Source organism: Thermobia domestica, chromosome 10 (genome assembly GCF_964235325.1).
Source record: "Thermobia domestica chromosome 10, izTheDome1.hap1.1, whole genome shotgun sequence".
Taxonomy (NCBI): domain Eukaryota; kingdom Metazoa; phylum Arthropoda; class Insecta; order Zygentoma; family Lepismatidae; genus Thermobia; species Thermobia domestica.
In genome coordinates, this window is record NC_137463.1 from 65,092,833 (window position 1) to 65,113,588 (window position 20,756).

At 34.4% G+C, this 20,756-nt stretch overlaps 1 protein-coding gene across 1 annotated transcript in view; it reads right to left on the minus strand.

Moving 5' to 3' along the window:
• LOC145661490 (uncharacterized) overlaps window positions 1–20,756 on the minus strand; it is a 112,861-nt gene that overhangs the window by 76,687 nt on the left and 15,418 nt on the right. The window contains exon 3 of the mRNA XM_081726806.1: window positions 8,470–8,511. Within this exon, the coding sequence (XP_081582932.1) occupies window positions 8,470–8,511 (42 nt within the window). The remainder of the gene's footprint in view (window positions 1–8,469; window positions 8,512–20,756) is intronic.

Genomic DNA, 20,756 nt, shown 5'->3' on the forward strand with positions numbered 1-20,756 from the left:
TACCGACAAAACCATGGATAACTGAAGATGGAAAATCCTGGAAATATACATAACATGGACATCAAAGAATACAGAGCGCTGATTAATGAGCAAAGACGATTGACGAACCAAGACATAGAAAAGTGCATGAAACAGATAGCTAAAGAAATAATGGTTCGGAAAACATTATCTGATATATCAGAAAGCAGAAAAGAGCTAGAAAAAATACGCAGACTTTAGAATCGAATATCAACAACGGCATGTAGTAACAGACCAGAGACAATGAAATTATTCTTACAATCTGGGAGAAATACATAAGGTATACGTATGAGCAGAAGAATAGTCCCAAAGATTTTGGGAACGTAGGAAATAAATGAGTGAATGAATAAGAAAAGGGATTATTATATTGGAAAGATAAGTCTTCCAAGGCATGAAACATTTGTGGAAGAATATACCACTGGAGACGAAGAAATTACAACCTATTTGATCGAAGGACTATGAAAACGTCACTGAAATGCGGATTTCACTTAACAAGATCGTCGTGGGCTGAGAATAAGAAAAAAACATTTTATTTAATATTACAATTCCAGCACAACCTAAAAGTAGGAAGCAAAGAACTGCAACAAATACAGAACCATTAGCTGTATTATATATACTGAATAGATTGTTGCGCAAATACAAAAAAGACGGCTGGAAAGTAGGAGACAAGAAATGTTGAAGATAGTTCAACTTAAATTCTTGAAAGAAAAGGAAACATCAGATGCTATTGGGTGGAGGAAAACTTTATCTGAAGTAGTTCTCGCCGTGAAGGAAGAGGTTTGTTTGTTTTATGTATTAGAAAAAGCTGTAGAACTGGTCAAGTTCACGAAACTTCTCAAAAAATATTTAAGGAAGTCGGGGTTAACTCGACACACCAACTATTGATACGCAAGCTGTACGTAAGACAAGAACTGAAGTTGTGCTGCAAAGAAGGAAATCCAGTACACTAAAAATAGGAAGAGGAGTCTGACAACGATATAAAATGACACCCCAATTTAGAGGCGTGTCCGTAAAGTATGTACCGTTTTAGTCTAAATACTAAACAGGTCAGCTCAAGACATTTTTACATGAAAAGCCTCAGCTTAAACTATTTTTCGGTATAGTTTCTACCAATGTCGATCCACTTGTTATATCATATGACAAATTTCTCCAATCCTTCTCTAAGAAACATTGTGCTAGTGAAGATTAAAATACCTCCATGTTTTGCGTCATTTGGCACTTCGAAAGCGCTTACGGACGAGCTCGCTCTTCAGTTTCAGATAAAAGTTGCAGTAAAACTGAGGAAAGTCAGACGGTGGAGTCACTTCGTGCAAAGTCAACTAGCTAAACCCCTTTCCTGTCCCAAAGTCTGTCACATGAGTTTCTGTGGTGACCTTGTCGTGTTTAACTTTGCTATGTGAATGATACTGTGTGCAGTTAATTTACTGATTATTGTTTCGATTCTGAGGTGTTGGGGTAAAGCCAAGTTTTGCCACCGAAGCGATTTTCTTTTAAAGTCTTCTCCCTCCCTTTAACGAGTAAGAAATGTGAAAGCACTGTAGAGTCGTTTGGTTTTCAGACATCTGTAAGAATTTTCGGAAACCAACGGGAGCACAGTTTGAGACAACCTTAGCGATCGGTAACAATCGCATGCAAATTAGTTATCGATACTTGAGGAAACTCAACTGAACTTGCCATTATGGGTTGCCTATTCTCACGAATTTTATGATCCACTTTTTTTCCCAATTCATAAGTCGGAACAAAGAGATTGCACATCCTGGTTTATCTTGAACATTTGTCCGAGATTCATTCAACTGCGTCACCCACATGGTAATATTCCAATTCATTTTCACACTAAGTATATACAATTTAACAATGCATTTCCACAGGTTTAACGTTCTTTCCATTTAAAAATCGGATACCACAATTATTCTTACAGTCGCGAGATTCAGCTAGTGGTTTAAACATTGTAAACGATCACACGTGGGACAACTCAACCGCATTGGCGTTAATGGAGATTCACTAAACCAATGGAATTAGAGCGAATGGGCGAGGTGCCGACACCAGCGCTCCATGTATCGTTCAAACGAAACGATGATAACTTGCCAAGCAAATGTTTTTTTTTTTTTTTTTTTTTTTTGAGGAAGGTTTGGAGAAGTTATTTAATCGCTCTGACAAATGTTTAAATTTTTGTGAAAACTATGTCTGAAAGTGGTTTGTGGAATGCTCTTCCATGTAAGTTTAACCCAGCGTTAGGTGCGTACGATTTTGTTGCATCATTAAGCGCATGGGTGACAGATGTCACTCACACATTGAAATTATCTAAAATAAATAAAATCATGTTTAAATGCTGATTCTTTCATTTGTTCGATAAAATGTTAACTATAGGCTATAATTTGGGCCGTATACCTTGTTCTGCTGAATATAAAGGACATTTCTTCGTGACTACTAAACTGATTGCAAACATGTTACACAAATGTCTTTGAAATTTCTCTACGCATTCATCTCTTACATATCAGGCAACACTTCCTTGTAATTTTGTTCCTTTCACTTCTACAGGCATGACAACGTCCTCTGGAGAATGATGGTTTTCAAGATAAACTATTCTCTCCTCCTCGACACCAAGTAAGAATGGAAGTCGGCTATTCTTTCCAATTTAAACTGAAACTTGGGGAATAGAGCATCGGTTTTCTTTTTGAGATTAAGTCACTTCCCAGGCGATATCCTCCAAGAAACTGTCCTTCGTTGCAACTGAGGTGAACTGGTATTGCATTTCAGGATGCAAGGTGCATTAACTGCACATATACTTAGAAAATCAAACAATACAACCATGAGCCATCTTGTTCAGTTACAATATTAAGCGTAGCTTGTACTAATGCGATCAATTTCATAAGCACTGTCATCAGAACATCTCTGTCTCTTCCTCTTCGTCCCCAGGCCATTACAGAACAATATTTATATCTTTTGTCGTCTCTCTCTTCCGGCGTTTTGGTATTTTATTTGTTACGCACATAGGCACGCGGTTTACAACTGTCACCCAAACACGGTGATGCAGAGATAATTTATTTCTTACAAACTGTAGACAGGAAATAGAGGTGTAACTAACAATTAAAGTTCAGCCACTGAAAAGTGCAACTCCGAACACCAACATACAGTGATGACAGTATGAAAGAAAAAACACTGGGGGACACCTGTCAACAACGCGCGTAATCTGGACTTAATTAGACTTCAACAAAACTGTTCTAGTATTTTTTCGTAATGGTAAATAATTTACGAACAAACTTCTCACTAAATGTTTCCAGTGAATGTTCAATGAAGGAAGCTTTGGTAGAAATTGCAATTCATATTTGTAGAGAAGATCATTACAATTCAAGTTTGCAAATGGAATGGTTTTCATAACTGGAACAGGAGAAGTACTATCAATGATGACAAAATAAAGCTGACAATGGAAAATTATTAGGAATAGTAATGAACATCGAAAAATCAATTATAATGAAAATATCACATGTGGATATGTATTACTGGTAAGACTAAAAGAAAAAAAACCCTCAAGACGTAGATCGCTTGAAATATATGGAGATTACGATTTTGACTTCCTCGCAAGAAATCAGATCAGGTGTTGCTATTGCTAAGGGGATAATCAAAAAGCAGAGTTTGCTTTTACATAGTGGGCTTAAAATTTAATTATTAAGAAGTTATTTTAATGCTACATATTAAGTAATGTCATCCCGAGAACTGCTAAAAAAAGTGGAAGGAAACAAATGTTAGGAAGAAGAAGGGAAATAAAAGAAAGAATTGTAATGTAAAATATGAAAACGCAGTGAAAAAGCTTGGTCTGTAATTAAAATAATATTTCTCTTTAAAAATATATTCTTTGTCTGTTTCTGAATTTAGAAATGATATTTATTTAATAACCTTGAAGATTAACATTTTATTCTAATTTGGTATCAAAGGTTTAACTTAGAAAAAAATCAAGAATTAATGATTTTTTTTGGTCGAGTCAGCTATTGAAGTCAGAACGCTGTTTAGTTGTTCGTGACGTAGTCTGATGCCGAGCTGCAGTTCAGCAAACAATGCCAGAATGGGGCCTAATTAGCTTAAAAAGGAACACATTACGGGAGTCCGCTGAGTACTTTTCTTGCTTGTATATATTATGAAAGGTTTAAAACATATATTGGCTCGATTGTTTCCTTCTATTCAGTGAACTGTGTTAGAAGTTTTACTTTGATAATTGTATTACTTTCGTATTAATAGTCAGCTTTTGAGTAGAAAGAAGTTTGACATGTTGAACTAAAGATGCACAGAGCATAGAGCAGAAAAAATAAAGTAAGAACAATAGTAAACCACTTCTAGTGTTTTTGAGGCTTTTTTAATTATTTGTTTTCTATTTGTGTATTTAAACCTCGTTCTGCTAACACTTTAAGTCACATTATGTTAGCTCAAGAAAATTGTGACTCATGTTTTTCACCGTGTTTTCCATAGGGGTTTTCGGTTTGCAATAGAGTTCGTTTATTTTTAAATTGATATTAATAATCATAATTGCTTCTGAATTAGAATATCGGGCATATTTTTGCGATAATTCTTGGTTCATAGACCACTTGGGGTGGGCAAAACGGTCGCAGTCTTGAATAAACTATATACTCCATTAAACTATATATAAATTATTGTTGGTTTGTATTAGAGATGTGGTAATGATATAATATTTATTATCAACCTGGATTGAATATTTGTAGTACTGTAAAATCCGAAATCAGAGGAAATAATATTTTATTTTAATTTGGATTTGGTCAGGTTACATTGTTAATAAATGCTGGAATTGGCTATAATTTTGTCTCTTGATTCTCAAGAAGATTATTTAACTATTTCAGTTAATAATTATTTAAACAAATTTTTCAAATTTATATTCGGAATATACAAAAATAATAATCCTAAAAATTATCCAACATTGGCTTTAGTAAATACATACATACATACATACGTACATATATACATAAAATATCTATATTGTCCTGAACGTTGTACTTTCTTCACATTTTATTAAAATAAACTGATATGTTAGTGGATATTTCTTTTGAAATTTTTAATTATTTTTACTGATATTTTAATTAATTAGTTAATCTTTACAGAACTTTAGGGGATATTATAAATTTACCTTGGTCTGATTAATGGAATCTAAGTTCAATCTCCTTTCCTAGCTTGACCTTAGGTTCGATGACTCCGTTTAGGCTGTTGTAGTGGTCTGTCGTTTGAGATGTTGGATTTCGGAACTTTTACCCTCAAAATTTTGAGATTTGAATCGCTGTTATGGTGCTAGTGAGTGCTAGAAATATTTTAATTTATGGTTCATAAAGTTGGATATTGAAGCTAGAGAAGAAATATTTAGATACCTTTGAAGTGAAATATTGCACTAAGATGCGGAAGACAGAATGGGCTGAGCAGGGACAATATGATATTTTAAAATGGATAAAAGAATGAAGGGTTGTTTAAACCAGTATCTTTCGTATGGAGTAGATCTGATTTGACACAGCTTGCGAAATACATGTCTTCTTCACACAGCCATAGATGGAAGATATAGGGAATCTTAGGACTAGGAGGAAGAACAAAACTGCTTGATGATTGGATGAGAAAAGGAGATATTGTGAGTTAAAATAGGAATCTCGTTTCAAGTTCTTATTTTTGAAGAGAGACGTCAGGTTATACCCACCCCGTTGTTTCATTCATTTTGATTTAACACTAATGGTATTTTCTGGTTTCTGTGCCCAGTGATATTAGGGAGGATGGCTACTGAATTTATTAATGTGAAAGAGTATGGAATCAAATCAGCTGTTATTAGTATGTTTAATTTGTAAATAAGTCTTAAACTATTCTTGGGGCCGACTTGCAGAACAAAGATATTTGGTTTTGGTTGACTCATGAGCAGTAAAGGGAAATGATGGTCTGAACGCAACCGCACCTGAGAGTAGTGAGTAATCTGACAAGCTGATTTCTGACAGTCATCATTCCTGTATGGTAAAACTAACTGATATATAACTTTGTTGTTCCTTAAAGATATACTTATTTTAATCACTGATAACGGAAATATAAGTATTTGCCTTATAATCCAGCATTAAAGTGAGACAACGCAAGACTTTTTTCCACTTCAGCCAATTGTTCATTAGCAGTTCTATGCAAAATAATTCAATGTTTATACCACTTTTGGATACTGAAATGAGACTATTTCAGTGAATATCCTGGGACTTTACAAACACCTTCAGAATGTTATTAAGTAAAAGTCCCTACTTGGGGAATGCTGCGGAGGCTCGTTTATCCAGCTGGCTTTCATATACTTTGCCTATTGTGAGAAACGTTTGTACATTTATTACGCATTTATTATAGTTCTTCACGTCAACTGCAGCTACATTACCACAGCTGAGGATTTTTGCCTATTATTTTTTCAATGTTCTTTCCTTCTTTAAAATCATGCAAATATATGAAACATACTGATCAAGCACATGTAATCAATATTTCCTTATACACTTTGTTCTATTATTAATTTTCCTGAGGGACGTAAAACTCAAATATTTCATTTCATTTTAATTTTCCTGATGTCGTAATTGTTATGAGATTGTCCAATTTCTGATATATGACATTTCTGTTGAGTTTTCAACTCTGTTTATGATGTCCCTTGTTCTTCACTCTTCCATAGTCATCTTGTAGTTTATATTTTAATTTTGGTTTACATTGTTTTACTCTTTGTAATATATCCAGATTCTTCATCATTATTCCCTTTTCCTCATTTCGGTGACATTTAAAATTTTCTCTTCCTATCCCCACCTATTATAGTCTGTTGCATGGAATTGATTTACAGACACCTTGTGAAGTATGTGTGCTTATTAGGCACAAACTTAAAAATATATACTGCCTGAATCTATTTAACATCATCAAGCTAATTATAAATAAGAAGCAGAACATTCTTTCGTTTATTACAACAGATCTTCCATTTACCGCTACATGGAAACGTACTTAAATGTGTAAGACACACTGAAAAAACATAGTAGTTTTAATAAAGATAAACTGGGACAAGAATGATAATTAACGAAAAAAGTTTAAATTACATTTATATCAAATGCAACTCTTCCAACTGATAATGGTATTATTTTTGTACCACCTTGCAAACATTATTATAGCATTACGAAAGGTAACACTATTATTAAATATGTTAATAAATTGTAATTCTATGTTTAAAATGACAATATGTACAAAAGCATCCGTACAAAGTATTAAGAAGACACACGGTATTTATCGACGTTTCATATATCGTGCTTTGTAAACTCTTTAATGTTATCGCTTTATTTGCATAATGAAAAGCTAGCAAATAAACTTGTTAATCGTGCTCATTATTCATTAAAATAATAAAAATGTAACTAAAACATATATATTTAGTTGTTATAAAAATTATGGTATTTTATAAGAAAGAAATATGTAAGTTTTACGCAGTGCATATTAAAGGCAGAGAATGCAAATTATGTACATTTAACTTATTAATCAAAACCACGAGCTCCATTTACAAAAATATCGTATTAACAAATTGCCCCATTATATTGAAAGTGTCTGATAAAATTGTGTAACTACTAAATAACTAACCGAGTATGTTGATCACTAAACCTAAGAATCAATAATTGCTATTGACTAATAATTTTGCTATTATGAAATTGAATTAAGTCACAAAGTAACGTAAAATCACATTCTAGTATAAATCGAAAGAATAAAGCTTAAGTATCGCATCTAAAATCCGAAGTCCATTTTTAGCTTTTATAATAATCCATATTGTGTAAATAACACTGAATTATGACTTATGATCATATGAATCCATTTCTAATATAAACACAATTTACAACACACATGAAATAGAAGGTAACATATTTCTTGTCGAAATAAATATGAATGCACTGTTTGCGTCTAGGTTTGGGTTTAATTATTTTTCGTTGTGTTCATGCATCGAAATGTCTTCCATATGCGCTTCTTTTAACAATTGGTAAACTTTCTTATAATGTATTGATAATACCAAACCATATATTGAAATTGCCTAACTGCGATGCTATCTTTTTTTGGTAATAAATTTCAGGTATAACTATATACGTAGTAAGAAGGCATAACTCGATGAGCTAAAGAATCAGTGGTAGAGCATTCACTCCTAATGGACAACGTTTGTAATTTAATATAAAGTTCAAAGCTTGTAGGAAGCGTCATCATGTTCAAATTTTTACCTAGTTATAATTCGTTTCCAGTTCCAGCAATACAAAAAAAAAAAAAAAAAAAAACGCATACTGGTAAATTACTTATTATCCGTCCTTTTCACGGAAAGCGCATACATGTAACATGTATTATTACATCTTAATTTCTTGGATACAATACCAGATTAAACTTAAAAGTATTTTTAAGATTATGCTTTGTGATATTTCCGAAATAAAGCTTATTTTGTAAAATACTTACAAGTGCCTCCTGAGAATCATTGGCAAGCCTTACAACAAAAGTCTGAAATAAAAATACCATATAATTAAATTACAAATGGAATAAAAATAAAAGTCCTTTTTTCTATATAGGGGGAAGCAAATAAGCAACAAAATTTTACTAGTCCAGGGGAAAGTCTACTAGCTCACTTCAAAGCATTTATTTATCTTGGGTATGATATCAAAAACTCGCCCGCCCCGATGAACCACTCGCCCCGGGAGAGTGGGTCAGAGGTTACCTGCATCCCTCCTATATAACTTTAATGGCTTCATTTTACAATCATTTTATTGTACCTAACTTGCATTAACATTATAATTAAAACTCTTGAGTACATTCCGTATTACAATATTATTATTTTGTACTTTCAAGCATGCAAACATCACTGCTAATTTTTATTTATTTACTTAGGGTGTATCGAACACAACTTTCCCCTCAAAATGGTTAGGTGAGTAGTATTACAAAGTAGCCATTTGTGACGAAAAAGAAGAATATTTTATATTCCTGTACGCCGTTTAGTAGCGCTTATCGATCTTGAGATTTTCATGGTGATTTCGTTATGCAACTCGCAAAAACAATTTCATAATAATGTTATTATTTGCTATTTCATTTTTTTCTGGATTGTAGTGTTTTATTATTTCGTTTATGACAAATTTGCTTCTCATAAATCCAAATATGACAAATATGTTTACTATGGAAGTAGAAGAAAAAGCGAATGCCAGTGACACATTTTAAGGGTTAATTTTTATTGGATTTCTAATACGTTTTCATCTACATCTAAAATAGGTCAGGTTGGTTTAGAACAAAAAATCATGACTCATGACCTCATAAATTGTATATAGACAACAAAGTTCATTGCAAGTAGAAGAGAAACACTCAATAACATTTGTTAGGGTGTCAAGAGAAAACAGTACTGCATTAAATCTACATCACTAGAGAGTAAATCTGGAGGATCTCTGTCAGAATGCGTCCGTAGGAATCAGGTGATTTCGTGAAAGTGTGGATTCGCATGAGCCATGATTTTCTTTTATATTAGTTAATATGTCTTTTTTGTGATTGGAATCAGTGAGACTCTTCATATGTATTTAACCAAACCTACCGGGGCAGACAATAAATGTAGACCCAGCTTTTCGTTAGAATGGCTAATTTGGGTCAACTTTTATTGCTCATATCAGTTGATACCTTCGCTGAAATATGAAAGATAGGAATACTTTCAACAGTGAGAAGGAAATGATAAAACAAAAATTTTTGTATGTGTACATAACTTCGATTGGTACAAAATATTACTTTCTTAAATTTCCGTTATATAAAAATCAAGTGTATAAAATAAATAATTGTAACAAAATTTTTCTTTAATGTTTTAATTATAACCATTCAATCATGAGATTTTCATATTGCTACATTTCTTTGCGCGAGAATAACTCCATCAGACGAAAAAGAAATGTGTAAGGGCGTGAAGCAACAGAGTAACGAAGAAATAATACGAGGGTTAAGAGCAAGAACGATAACATTTTCAATTAACAATACTTGAAACTTTGTGTGCAAATATGCTAATTGTTATATTGAAGCAAATTGTGAATCCGATTATCAATGATTAAACACTTGAAAATGGGATCTATTAAATTACGGACGTGAAACATTCTTCAGAAAATTGATCATATATATGCATACCGAACGTGTAAACAAAGTTTTAAGGTGAAAGAAATATTAAGAAGTGTGTGTTATTGGTATTTATGTACGAAAAGAATACACCAGGAATACGTTATACTCAGTAAGACACTACAAACAAAAATTACTAGCATTAATCCATTAATTTTATTATTATGGAATTGGTTAAAATGATCGTCAAGAAAAGTTGACATGTGAATTAATTTTAACTGGGTAAATCGAGGGATGGAGCAGGAGGCCACATGTGTTTTTTCTTCTGTAGTTCCATTCTACAGCCAATTGATACTTACTTTGTGTAATGGTTAGGTTATCTTATCTATATATTCTTTGCGAACACAACTTTTAATAAGTTCAATTGAAAAAACAAATCCCTAACTAATAGATCTTTATCTTAATTTTAATATAGATCTTTCTCAAAAAATGTGACAAGTAATGGTTGTATAACTGATTCAACACCAATTGAAGGAACATTCTTTTTGATTTAAATTCTCCATTGTAAACTATATTTTCAGATAATAACAACGTTCAAATTATTGTTCTTCTAACTGACAAAACATGAGCAAGCTCTATTTGAATACAAGTTTAATCATATATTCTGGAACCAGCGTACATTCGTTTAAACAACCTACTAAACCACTTATTTAAAAATACTATGTAAGCATTGAAACTCATCCAATACACTTTATGACATCTACCACAGTTAACAAAGATTTTTTTTTAACATTTACGAAGGAACTGTGTAACGTAAATGCTTTATACAAAATTTAAGGACACTATATACTAACTCAATTTTACATTTTTTTCGACTAGTTTGATTTCAGCTTCATAAATGAAGCGTAAAACGTGTGTGACGAAAAATTCGAGTAGATGGAGTTATATATATTGCCACTACGGCGCCATAGTTCCTGACATATGTACAATTCTACTTGCGTACTTATTTTTTTATAATTATATTAACAACTCATTACGACTTACGGCTACCTTCCCTCAAATGTTAAGCTGTTGCGTGTATTCGTTCCAGATTTAAAACATTCCAGTGTGCTAGCTAGTATCCACTAAATCTAGTATCCGGTAAACAGGAACTAGAACCATTATAATAACTCTCTCTAGATGCAGAGTTTTTTCTCTGTAAATTTTTATTCTGTTTATCTTACATTTTAACTCTAAGCCGTAAACGTCACCAACGTCTAGTGGCCCACTTGCCGGTAAATGCCGATCGTCGATATAAAGACCCGTCGATGGATTGCCTCTATTGTGACACTGATGGAAGCGTTTTGTCCCTTCGAAACAGATATCTGGAGTCGGCGTGTTGAAATTACAACCGCATAAAAGCGTAGACTTCTTTTTGATCCGTCGCAGAGAACAACAACTATCGCCAATCATGTGCAAGCGGATATTATATATATATATTTTTTCCTGATGAATTGTTCCTAATGTCAGCTCCGGTGGTCATGAGTAATCAATGCCTTTACATCATGAAGAGAAAACTCTTGAGATGAGTGGGTATAACTGCATGAATTTAGATGGCAAATGTCGCCGATCATTAGAAAGTGAATATGGGTGAATTATGAAACGCAGGAAAAGTGAATATGAGAAAACGATTATATAAGGGAACTAGAAGTGTGTCAGTTTGTTATAAAATTACATGGCGAATGCATTTTATCTGACCTGATCCCAAACAGTTGCCGTCGAGTACACATGGAGCACTCTGATAAGCCGAATTAGAAAGACCTCATAAATTTATATCTCTACAAGCGATTTTTCTCCATCCTCTCCGTAGCGAAGTAGGAAGAACATGCGACATGGCGGTCATTAGATAGATTATTCGTGCCAACCACGGGTAACATTTTTTTTTTACTTTTTAAGAGTTTTTTTTAGAATCAATATAAACAAATCATAGATATAGATGATTTAAAATATGAATTTTGGGGAGTAATTATGTGTTTTATTGCTGTTCAGTCCCGTCTCTGCCGCTTCTGTTATAATTTTAAAAACTGAAGGGATCGTCGCTGAGGGACTGCCCATTTTTAATAATATGTCACTGGCGTTCAGTCCGTGGTCCACCGGCGCTTACGACAAGCAGAAGTAAATACGCAAGTACAGGGGAAACGAGATCAGATGGCAGTTCTACTTTGTTCATATTAAGGGGCGTACGTCATAATTGTTATTGCGACAACTGGAAACTTTATCCTTCTATGAATTGTCTCAAGCCCTTTACGAGAAATGAGAAAAGACCTAATTCCATATGCTCTAACTAAACTCAAACTCTATTCTTTTTAATCGATAATTAGAAGTATTATTAAATATTCACAATTGCTACTATCCGGGTTGTAAGAATGGTTAGCAATAACTACTGAATGCGGTAAAATGCTTTTTAACTTATGATTGTTTCGACACTAATTGCAGTTATTTGTACTTTTAGATGTCATACTCCGCTCTCACATGCTGATGGAGACTGAATTTGAACTTCAGCGGAATTATCTTAAGGCACATCTCAACTCTCTTCTCGTTGATCTCTTACCGCAACAGTATGGTTTCCGAGACTGTTAGTAATATGTTTATGAATATTGCTTAAATTATTTGCAGATTTTCCGGATTTATGCCGAAACATACAAACTCGCACATGTTAAAATAATCATACATTTTACATAAATACGCACATATGTTGTACGTACTATGTTTATTTATATGTTTAATGTTCTAAAATAATATATTATTATATTATTATTGCTTCTTTTATCACTGTTACAGCACTAGCACGTATTATATGTAGTTATGCATACATCTATGCATATGCATCGAACTAATATGTTAATTTTCTGAATATCGACATCTTATGGCATTTAGCTTAGTATTCTCATTTGGTTGCTTTTGGATAAATTATAAATATGATTCACGTAAATTTGTAAAAAAAATACATTCAAAAAACAAGGCCAAGTATTATATGTGTTGAGTTATACACATTTTACCATTACCGCAGGTTGCCACAGTTACCATATACAGTTATACATTTCATATTGTTACTTTATCTTTATTTTGCGGTATTTGTAATAAAATTAGGGGCTAGTTTATCATAATATATGAGGAGCGTTTTTTTAAAAGCTTGATACAGCACAAAAATCGTTTTTACAGGAATTACATTTTTGTCATTTTTGTACACAACGTTTCATTAAAGATTGTAGGTAGTACTAGTTATTATCCTGGGACAAGTACAGCCAACGTGAACCACCTAGAGAATATAAATATTTGTCATAGAATTGGCTACTTAAAAAATGCAGTTTTTTTTAAACTCCATAAAATACATGGGCCTAAAACATAGGAATATGACTAACCTGAAGTTGCTGCTAGTATTATTGTATTATAGTGTTATATTACTATCGCGATTTATGTTTTATGTCGTCATGATATATTCTTTATTTAGTTTTGATTAGTATTTTGTTTTATTGAGTTAGTTTTGTGTACAGTGGTAAGGGTTACCTCTACATGGTAACACAATTGAAAAAATACACGATTCTCAAAATGTGTGCTCTATCGAGTTTTCAAAAGAAAAAAAAACTTTCCTTTTATGTTCTACTTAGAACTTTCCTTTTAGTGTAAATTTTATACTGCATGTGTGTTTCTCTTTAAGAACATTTTTAATTACCAATATAAAGTTCATACATTTGTCTTTTAATTTTCATCTTACATCTAACGAATATAAATTTACTACAACTTTGTATTTAAAAAAAAAATCATTTTCATTCCTATCTGAAGAAGGGTAAGCCCCAGAAGACAACGGCTTCTCTTCGGCCAACAGTATTCATTTATTTTTAGTTTCATTTGGAGATGGGCAACATGATTATTTATTTACTGGTACGTTTTACTGGATATAACATAAAATTATAAAATAGAAAAATACAGAAAAAAGTACGAAAAATGAATTTTATAACAATGATGTGCACAAGTATTGGAGTGATGGAATGATGAAGTGCTGAAAAGGCTTCATGATTTTACGGTTATAGGCAAGAGAAGAAATCCTTGAGGATTTTGGATTTGCTGGGCAGACCTGGGACGACTTTCAGCTTTGGGGCTTAAGTGTGTATAACGCGTGAACTAAGATTGTCAGGTTTAAATCCCTCAGAAGACGAAGAAATTATTTAATAGTTTGGATGATGTCTTCGGAGAAGAACTACAATCAGGGGACTTCTTTAGTGCTGAAGCTGCCATAGTGAGTGATATTGTAAGCTCAGGTATTGAAGTGGATACAGAAGTGGTGTCTTGAGGAATAATTTGTAGGATGGGCACTTTTACATTTGACACATTTTGCTGATTTGCCTCTGGTCTTCTTTTCACATAGATATACCCCTCAAAGGCGGCGTATTTTCCGCAGAAAGGCAGAGCTTGACAAGTAGCTTGCGAATGACGAAATATTTGGCATTACAAGCATTTCAAATAATGTTTCTTTTGTAGTGGTTCTATGTAAACTTTCATGTGTACCAATAAATATTCTTTAAAGATTCTGGAAGATTGCAGTGTTTATTAATGTAATTTAACATAATACGGATAGTGACTGTCGAGCCTTCACGACTCCAGGTTCGCATTTTTAAACGGAGAATATTCGGTAATCCTTCTCTTTGAGTGCTGATATCTTCAATGTTTTTAATGCTGATATCAATTGGAAGGTGACAAATATCTACAACAACAAATATCTGACGAAGATCCTGATGTTGTATTTCTATGTAAAAGCAAATGTTCTACACTACTTTGCAATCTTTCGTAAGCTTCGTTATTTCTCTCTATTCTTCTGCAATTGAGATGGTTCTGTAACTTTTCTCTTCTATCGTTTAAAGTAAAGTCCGCGGCATAAAATTTGTGACAAAAATTCTAAGTCCAAATGAATAACAAACTCTTGCCCAGTTTTCTTATGCATTCCCGCAATACATGTATCAATCGATTATTTGCTTCTAGTATTTATTCCAACTCCTCCCCGTCCTCCACCTCTCCTTGTCTAAAGCAGTGTGTGGACGTAGTACACTCTTTCCATTCAGCTGAAAAAGAAACAGGAATCAAGTTTACAACGTTATAGCTTTAAAACAGTCTTTTCCATTCGTTTGTTCTGAAATATTTTTAAGAGCCTAAATTAAAAGAAAATCACACAATCTTCCCAAAGCTTCATAAATATCTTTAGTTTCATTCTGTTCTTTCTTTAAATAGTGCAAGCTAGTAAGATGTTCCCTAAGAAATGTATAGAAATTGCCAAGACCTCTAAAATATCTACGGACAGAAACGAGTTTTATTCAATGATTCATTGAATTTCTTTTCAGTAAGTGGAAGCAAATGTTTCAGGTCCGTCATTTGGGCAGGACAGGAGGGTGTAATTCCCTCTCTCTTGAGCTTCATAAATACGTATTTTTTGATCAAATGTATAGTAATACACTAATAAAAAGTGAAAATCTTATGTTGCCGGAGAATCTCTTCCTCCCCTCCGAATAAAGTCTAAAAGACACTGGTTTTAACAACAAACCTATAGAGATACGATAGCACATTGCTAAAGAGCTTACATTTGGTTTCAAGAGTCGAAGGTTTGATCTCAAGCCATATGACTTCCTGGGCAACATTGAGAGAGAGAGAGAGAGAGGGATTCAAGTATGGAGACACAGAGGGATGATTTGGATATACATATTTAGAATTGGGAAAAAATGATCGGACAGCATTCGTATTACGACGAAAATTCTGATTTTGTGAAAGATAACAAGGGAAGTTTTCGAACTGCGAGGATCACATTAGGCAGTTGTCGAATTAATGTGGAGAACTCTTTTTAGAGCATCAGATGATTACGAAAGGAGAGAAAGATCTTCAGAACTGAGGAATTAAGATTTTAAAAAATCTGATTTCGGCGACGGGTTTGGAACCACAAACCTTGTGGTCATCGAACCATGACTTTATCCATTTTGCTACGGAGAATTGTATTACTGGTTCACATTTGTTTCCCTTAGCTACGTTGAAAGCTACCTTAAGGGGATATTCCAAAAGTTGACTCGGTGGATGCGCCGTTCAGATAGGACGTAAACCTCTTGTAACTTAGTTACAATGTGCAAAATGAACTTCCTCTTCTTCAGGACACTTTTTCAAGCTTTAAAATTTTTTACTATTGTTTTAATTAAGTTACATTTGATAGAACCAACTGATAAAGTAGTGCCAAGCCCTGTACGTCATTGTCTGTTAGGTGAATGGTTAATGTAAGTTACTCCTACGTGGATGGTCCGAGCTTCCAATCAAGACCATTCTTATTGATTATTTTATTTGAGCTACTCTCATACGGTATATTCCACAAGTTCAATTTTGAAGTAATGTAGTCACAGCTAGTTTAATTCGAAATAATTTTCCAATATTATATATGTTTCTAAATTTACATGGCACTCCTCACTGTTTGTAGCCCTGCATAAATGCAAAATTGTTTTAAAAGTATATTTTACTTTCAAGTACTATTGATTCTTTTTAAATTGTCCTTCAATTTTTTTTATAATTATCTTATATTTCTTAATTATAAAATATTTTCTATTTATATTGTATTCTATGTTACACGTTTATTATTTAGATTTTAAGTCTTACCTTTCAAGAGGAGCTTCTGACAATTCAGAGCAGCAGGGACATACACAGGATGCAGGCCTTGGCAATCCAGAGCTTTGTCCCCACGAAATCACTACTTTTTTGTTTGTATATATATATATATAATTTTATAGATGGTGATAGCAGGGGCGGATCCAGGGGAGTGTGTTTAGGTTGATCGCATCCCCCAGAATAGGGAACTTTTTATACTTTTTATTTTAAAAATAAAACAAATCCTAAGTATTTTTCATCTTCGTATTATAAACGTAAATTAAAACCTAAAGTAGATAAGCCTTACTTTCTTAGAATGTTAATCCTATAAGAGAGCTCTTTCTCATGTTCTATTTTTTCTTTTCTTTCTTTTCTTTTCTTTCTTTCTTTCTTTTTTCTTTTCTTTTTTGCAATCCGCTCTTACCTTGATTTGACTTCGAACGAACGCCCCTCCCAAACAATCATCCTGGATTCGCCCCTGGATGATAGACATTTTAGTAAAATATGCCCTCAATCGCTGAAATAAATTCCTGTCAAGCTTTCGATCGCTGAAATAAATTTCTGTCTACGGCCCTGCAAAACAGTGACGATTTTAGGGAGTGATCAGTTAGTAAAGCCTGCCTGGAGCAACGACACTTCCCCAGAAGTCATATCTCCGATAATTCAGAATGTGATTTGTGTATTACCACTTTTCACTCTCAGTGTTTTGAACAGCACCAAAAAGGAACTGTTCTGAAGTATTTACTGGTTCTCCCTATGACCCCATTTCAATATCGCCAACCTTGGACATATACACATCTGAAATATCACCTTTTATGTCAGTAATCCCGAAAACTATCCATTCGAAACAAATTTCGATTCTTTATTCCTGTCACCCTCCCATTGTCAACTCGAAGCCGACCAAGGCTTATTTTGGACTTACGCAGCATCCACAGTGTCACTTTTCATCTTTGCATATGAATTCGACACTAATTTCGTTCGTATTTGACTACTTTTACATGTCACCTTCACCTCTTGGTAGGGATTTTTTCAGTATCTCGCCCCCACAACTATGGAGAAATTTCAACCAACTAAGTATAATTATAAATTATCAACTGAAACACAACAGTACGGGTGATCTTTTTCGCAGAGGAATTCGTTAACTACTGTTTCAATATCAATGTATTGACTTTTTTTGCTGTCCATGCTGAAGATTGCCAAAGGGCTAAACTTCATCTGCACTATTGTGCAATGAATATAGGTTTTAGTGGTTTAATTTACTGAATACTCGCTTAGATGTTGCTTTCGTCACAGAAAAAGTGATATACAGTTATAAAAGAAAAATGAAATGAAATATCTAATTTTTACGTCCCACGATTATGCCGACTATGCTAATGGAGAGAGTAATGGTGAGAAATAAATGAAATTGTTTAATGAAAAAAGTGGGAGGAAACGGGAAAAGCCCGAGGACACTCATGCACACGGTGTTTGTCCATAATAAAGTTCATTCGGCGTGAGCTGGGATCGAACCAAGGATCCCATGCACCATAGGAAATACTATAAATGAATAGGCGTCTAAACAAATACGGAACACTACTATCAATGAGAGTTATATAAGATTAGATTTTTAGTTATTTCATTCTAAGTTAAAATTTCAATCAATCTTGTTCTTCATTACTGTTCGAAAACTTAAAGTTGTTGCTGCAAGGACGTGATAAATCTTTTCAGTAGACTTCGCAGTCCCCTCCACAGCTTCTTTTTCATGTAAGTCTAAAGTAGTCTCATTTTAGACATCGAGGAAAAATATTGGAATTACGAATGTTCAATGGGCCCCGTTTTAGTCTGGGCTCCCTCAACGCACTGCCGTTAGTTACGTCACTGTTCAGGATTGATGATGCAGCTTCTGCTTTTAGGAATACTTTCTAAGGCAGTACGAGTTTTTTTTAACTGCTGTGTTAATTAAGTTGTATTTGCTAGAAGTGTCGGTTAAAGGAAACTAAAGATCATACACTCAAATACAAATAATCTCTTTCGAAACTCTAATGGAAAACGAAACGAATCGTCCTAAACATGTTACGCATTTGAAGAGAAAAAGAGCAAAGCAGTAGTTGCACATACGCTTAATGGTGTTTCTTGGATACAAATTTATAACTTACAAATGGCATGTTCACGTCATGGTTTGATAGATGAAGTGTTTAGTAGAAGGAATTTCTACGCTGGTGGTCGTGGGTTCGAATCTCTGCTCTTCTGGTTACTTTTTTCTCTTAGCTACACTTTGTTTGTGCATTCCAAACCTCGAAGTTTGGTTTGGATTATTTATGAAAGCAGGTAGAGAATTAATTGTAGTCGAAATGAGTTTCAAATATGAGATTATAATGGCATATTTTGTCTTTAACTTATTACGTATCAATTTTTATATCAAATTTTTCAGTCTTTCTTTAATTCATCTCCCGGTGTAATACAATGAACATTTGCAGAGCGACGTCAGTCGGACGAAAGTACTATATTCCATTGTTACTCTAATATACCTAGGTATTTGTTCATTTATTTATAAATTGTTTACTAAGTAAAAACTTATGGCGGTCCACATTGTGTGTCATACAATAGACCGTACGAAGGCGGACATAGCAGAAGGCGTATTTCAAATATCCCTGGTGATAAAAAGTAGGGGTCTTCTTCACTAGATTCGAACCACTGTTACAGGCGGTTTTGGTTTACATAGCAAGCATAATACCACTCGACCACCAAGTCTCGCACGTTAGTTTCTTTATTAATGCAGAACCTACTGAGAAACTTACATTCACAGGTGTCGCGTAATGTATTTCATAAAATTTTGAAAATAAGTGGGTCGAATTAGGTAGCCCTCGAGAGGGCTGATGGTTGTTTGGGCGAGCATTTACTAATAGTGTGTATAGTCCCCTTGGGACTCGATTACAGCTGCCATACGCCGTGGCATTGAATCCACCAGGCGAGAGGTATAGCGTTTGGTGCAGCAGATCGACCACGCATCTTCAACACGCTCCCAAAGATCATTAGATGTTCGTGGAGGATTGTTCGACCTGGTTTCCCGCAATGTTCTTGCAACAGAGGCCCAAATATTTTCAGTAATGTTCAGATCTGCTCCATGAGGAACCCAGTCAACTATTTCGACATCAGGTTGCCTCTGCGACCATGTCTGAACCACATTTGAATTATGTATCGAGGTATTGTCCTGTTGCAAATATAATATGCCGTCACCTACATGAGCTTTTATTTCCGGAAGTGTTTCATCCAGATGTTCCACATACTTGTGGGCGTTTAGGCGACCAGGAATCCTGTAGATTCCTCCGAAATTTGCAGCCTTGCATATCCATGCCCAACAGTGGACAGTTACATGTCCCATTCGACCAGAACGGGAAACGTATTCAGAGGCATACCTTTTTTCAGGGGGCGGTAAACACGCTTCGGCCCGAAGTTTGCACTGGAAAATATTTTTTTCGTCTGTGAAAACGACCTCGTCCCACACACGTGCAATATTTAACTGTGCAAACGCCAGAAGGTCAACCATGTGGTCTTCTGTTAGTCGCTCCTTAACAGCTGCCCTGTATGATCTCAAATCAAAGGATTTGAGTCTACGACGGACAGTCGTAACATCGCCTGTGAAATTGGTTTCCTCTCGTAACTGTCGGGCAGACATGAAAGGGTGCTCACGGCATTGGGCAATTACACTCTGGTCTTCTTCGGCAGAGGAAACTCTTTGTCGCCCACTTCCTCTTTTCCGTCTTACATCTCCTGCTTCCTCATATCTCCTCCATCACTTCCGTGCTGTATCCTGCCTCGCTATAGTTCATGCCCGCATGCCCAATTAAAGCAATCACGCTGCTTTTAGCGGAAGCTTCGTAGTGAGCCATTTTCACTCCAGAAGCAAAATGATAGCTTTGCTTAGGCGTTTGAACGGAACGTGCTTCATGTGACGTCACGTAACAAGGCGGAGTTTCCTCTCATTGCTGTAGACGATATCGTACGCCCTCTGCTGGGTGTTTCGTGACGGAAAAAGTGCTTTTTAG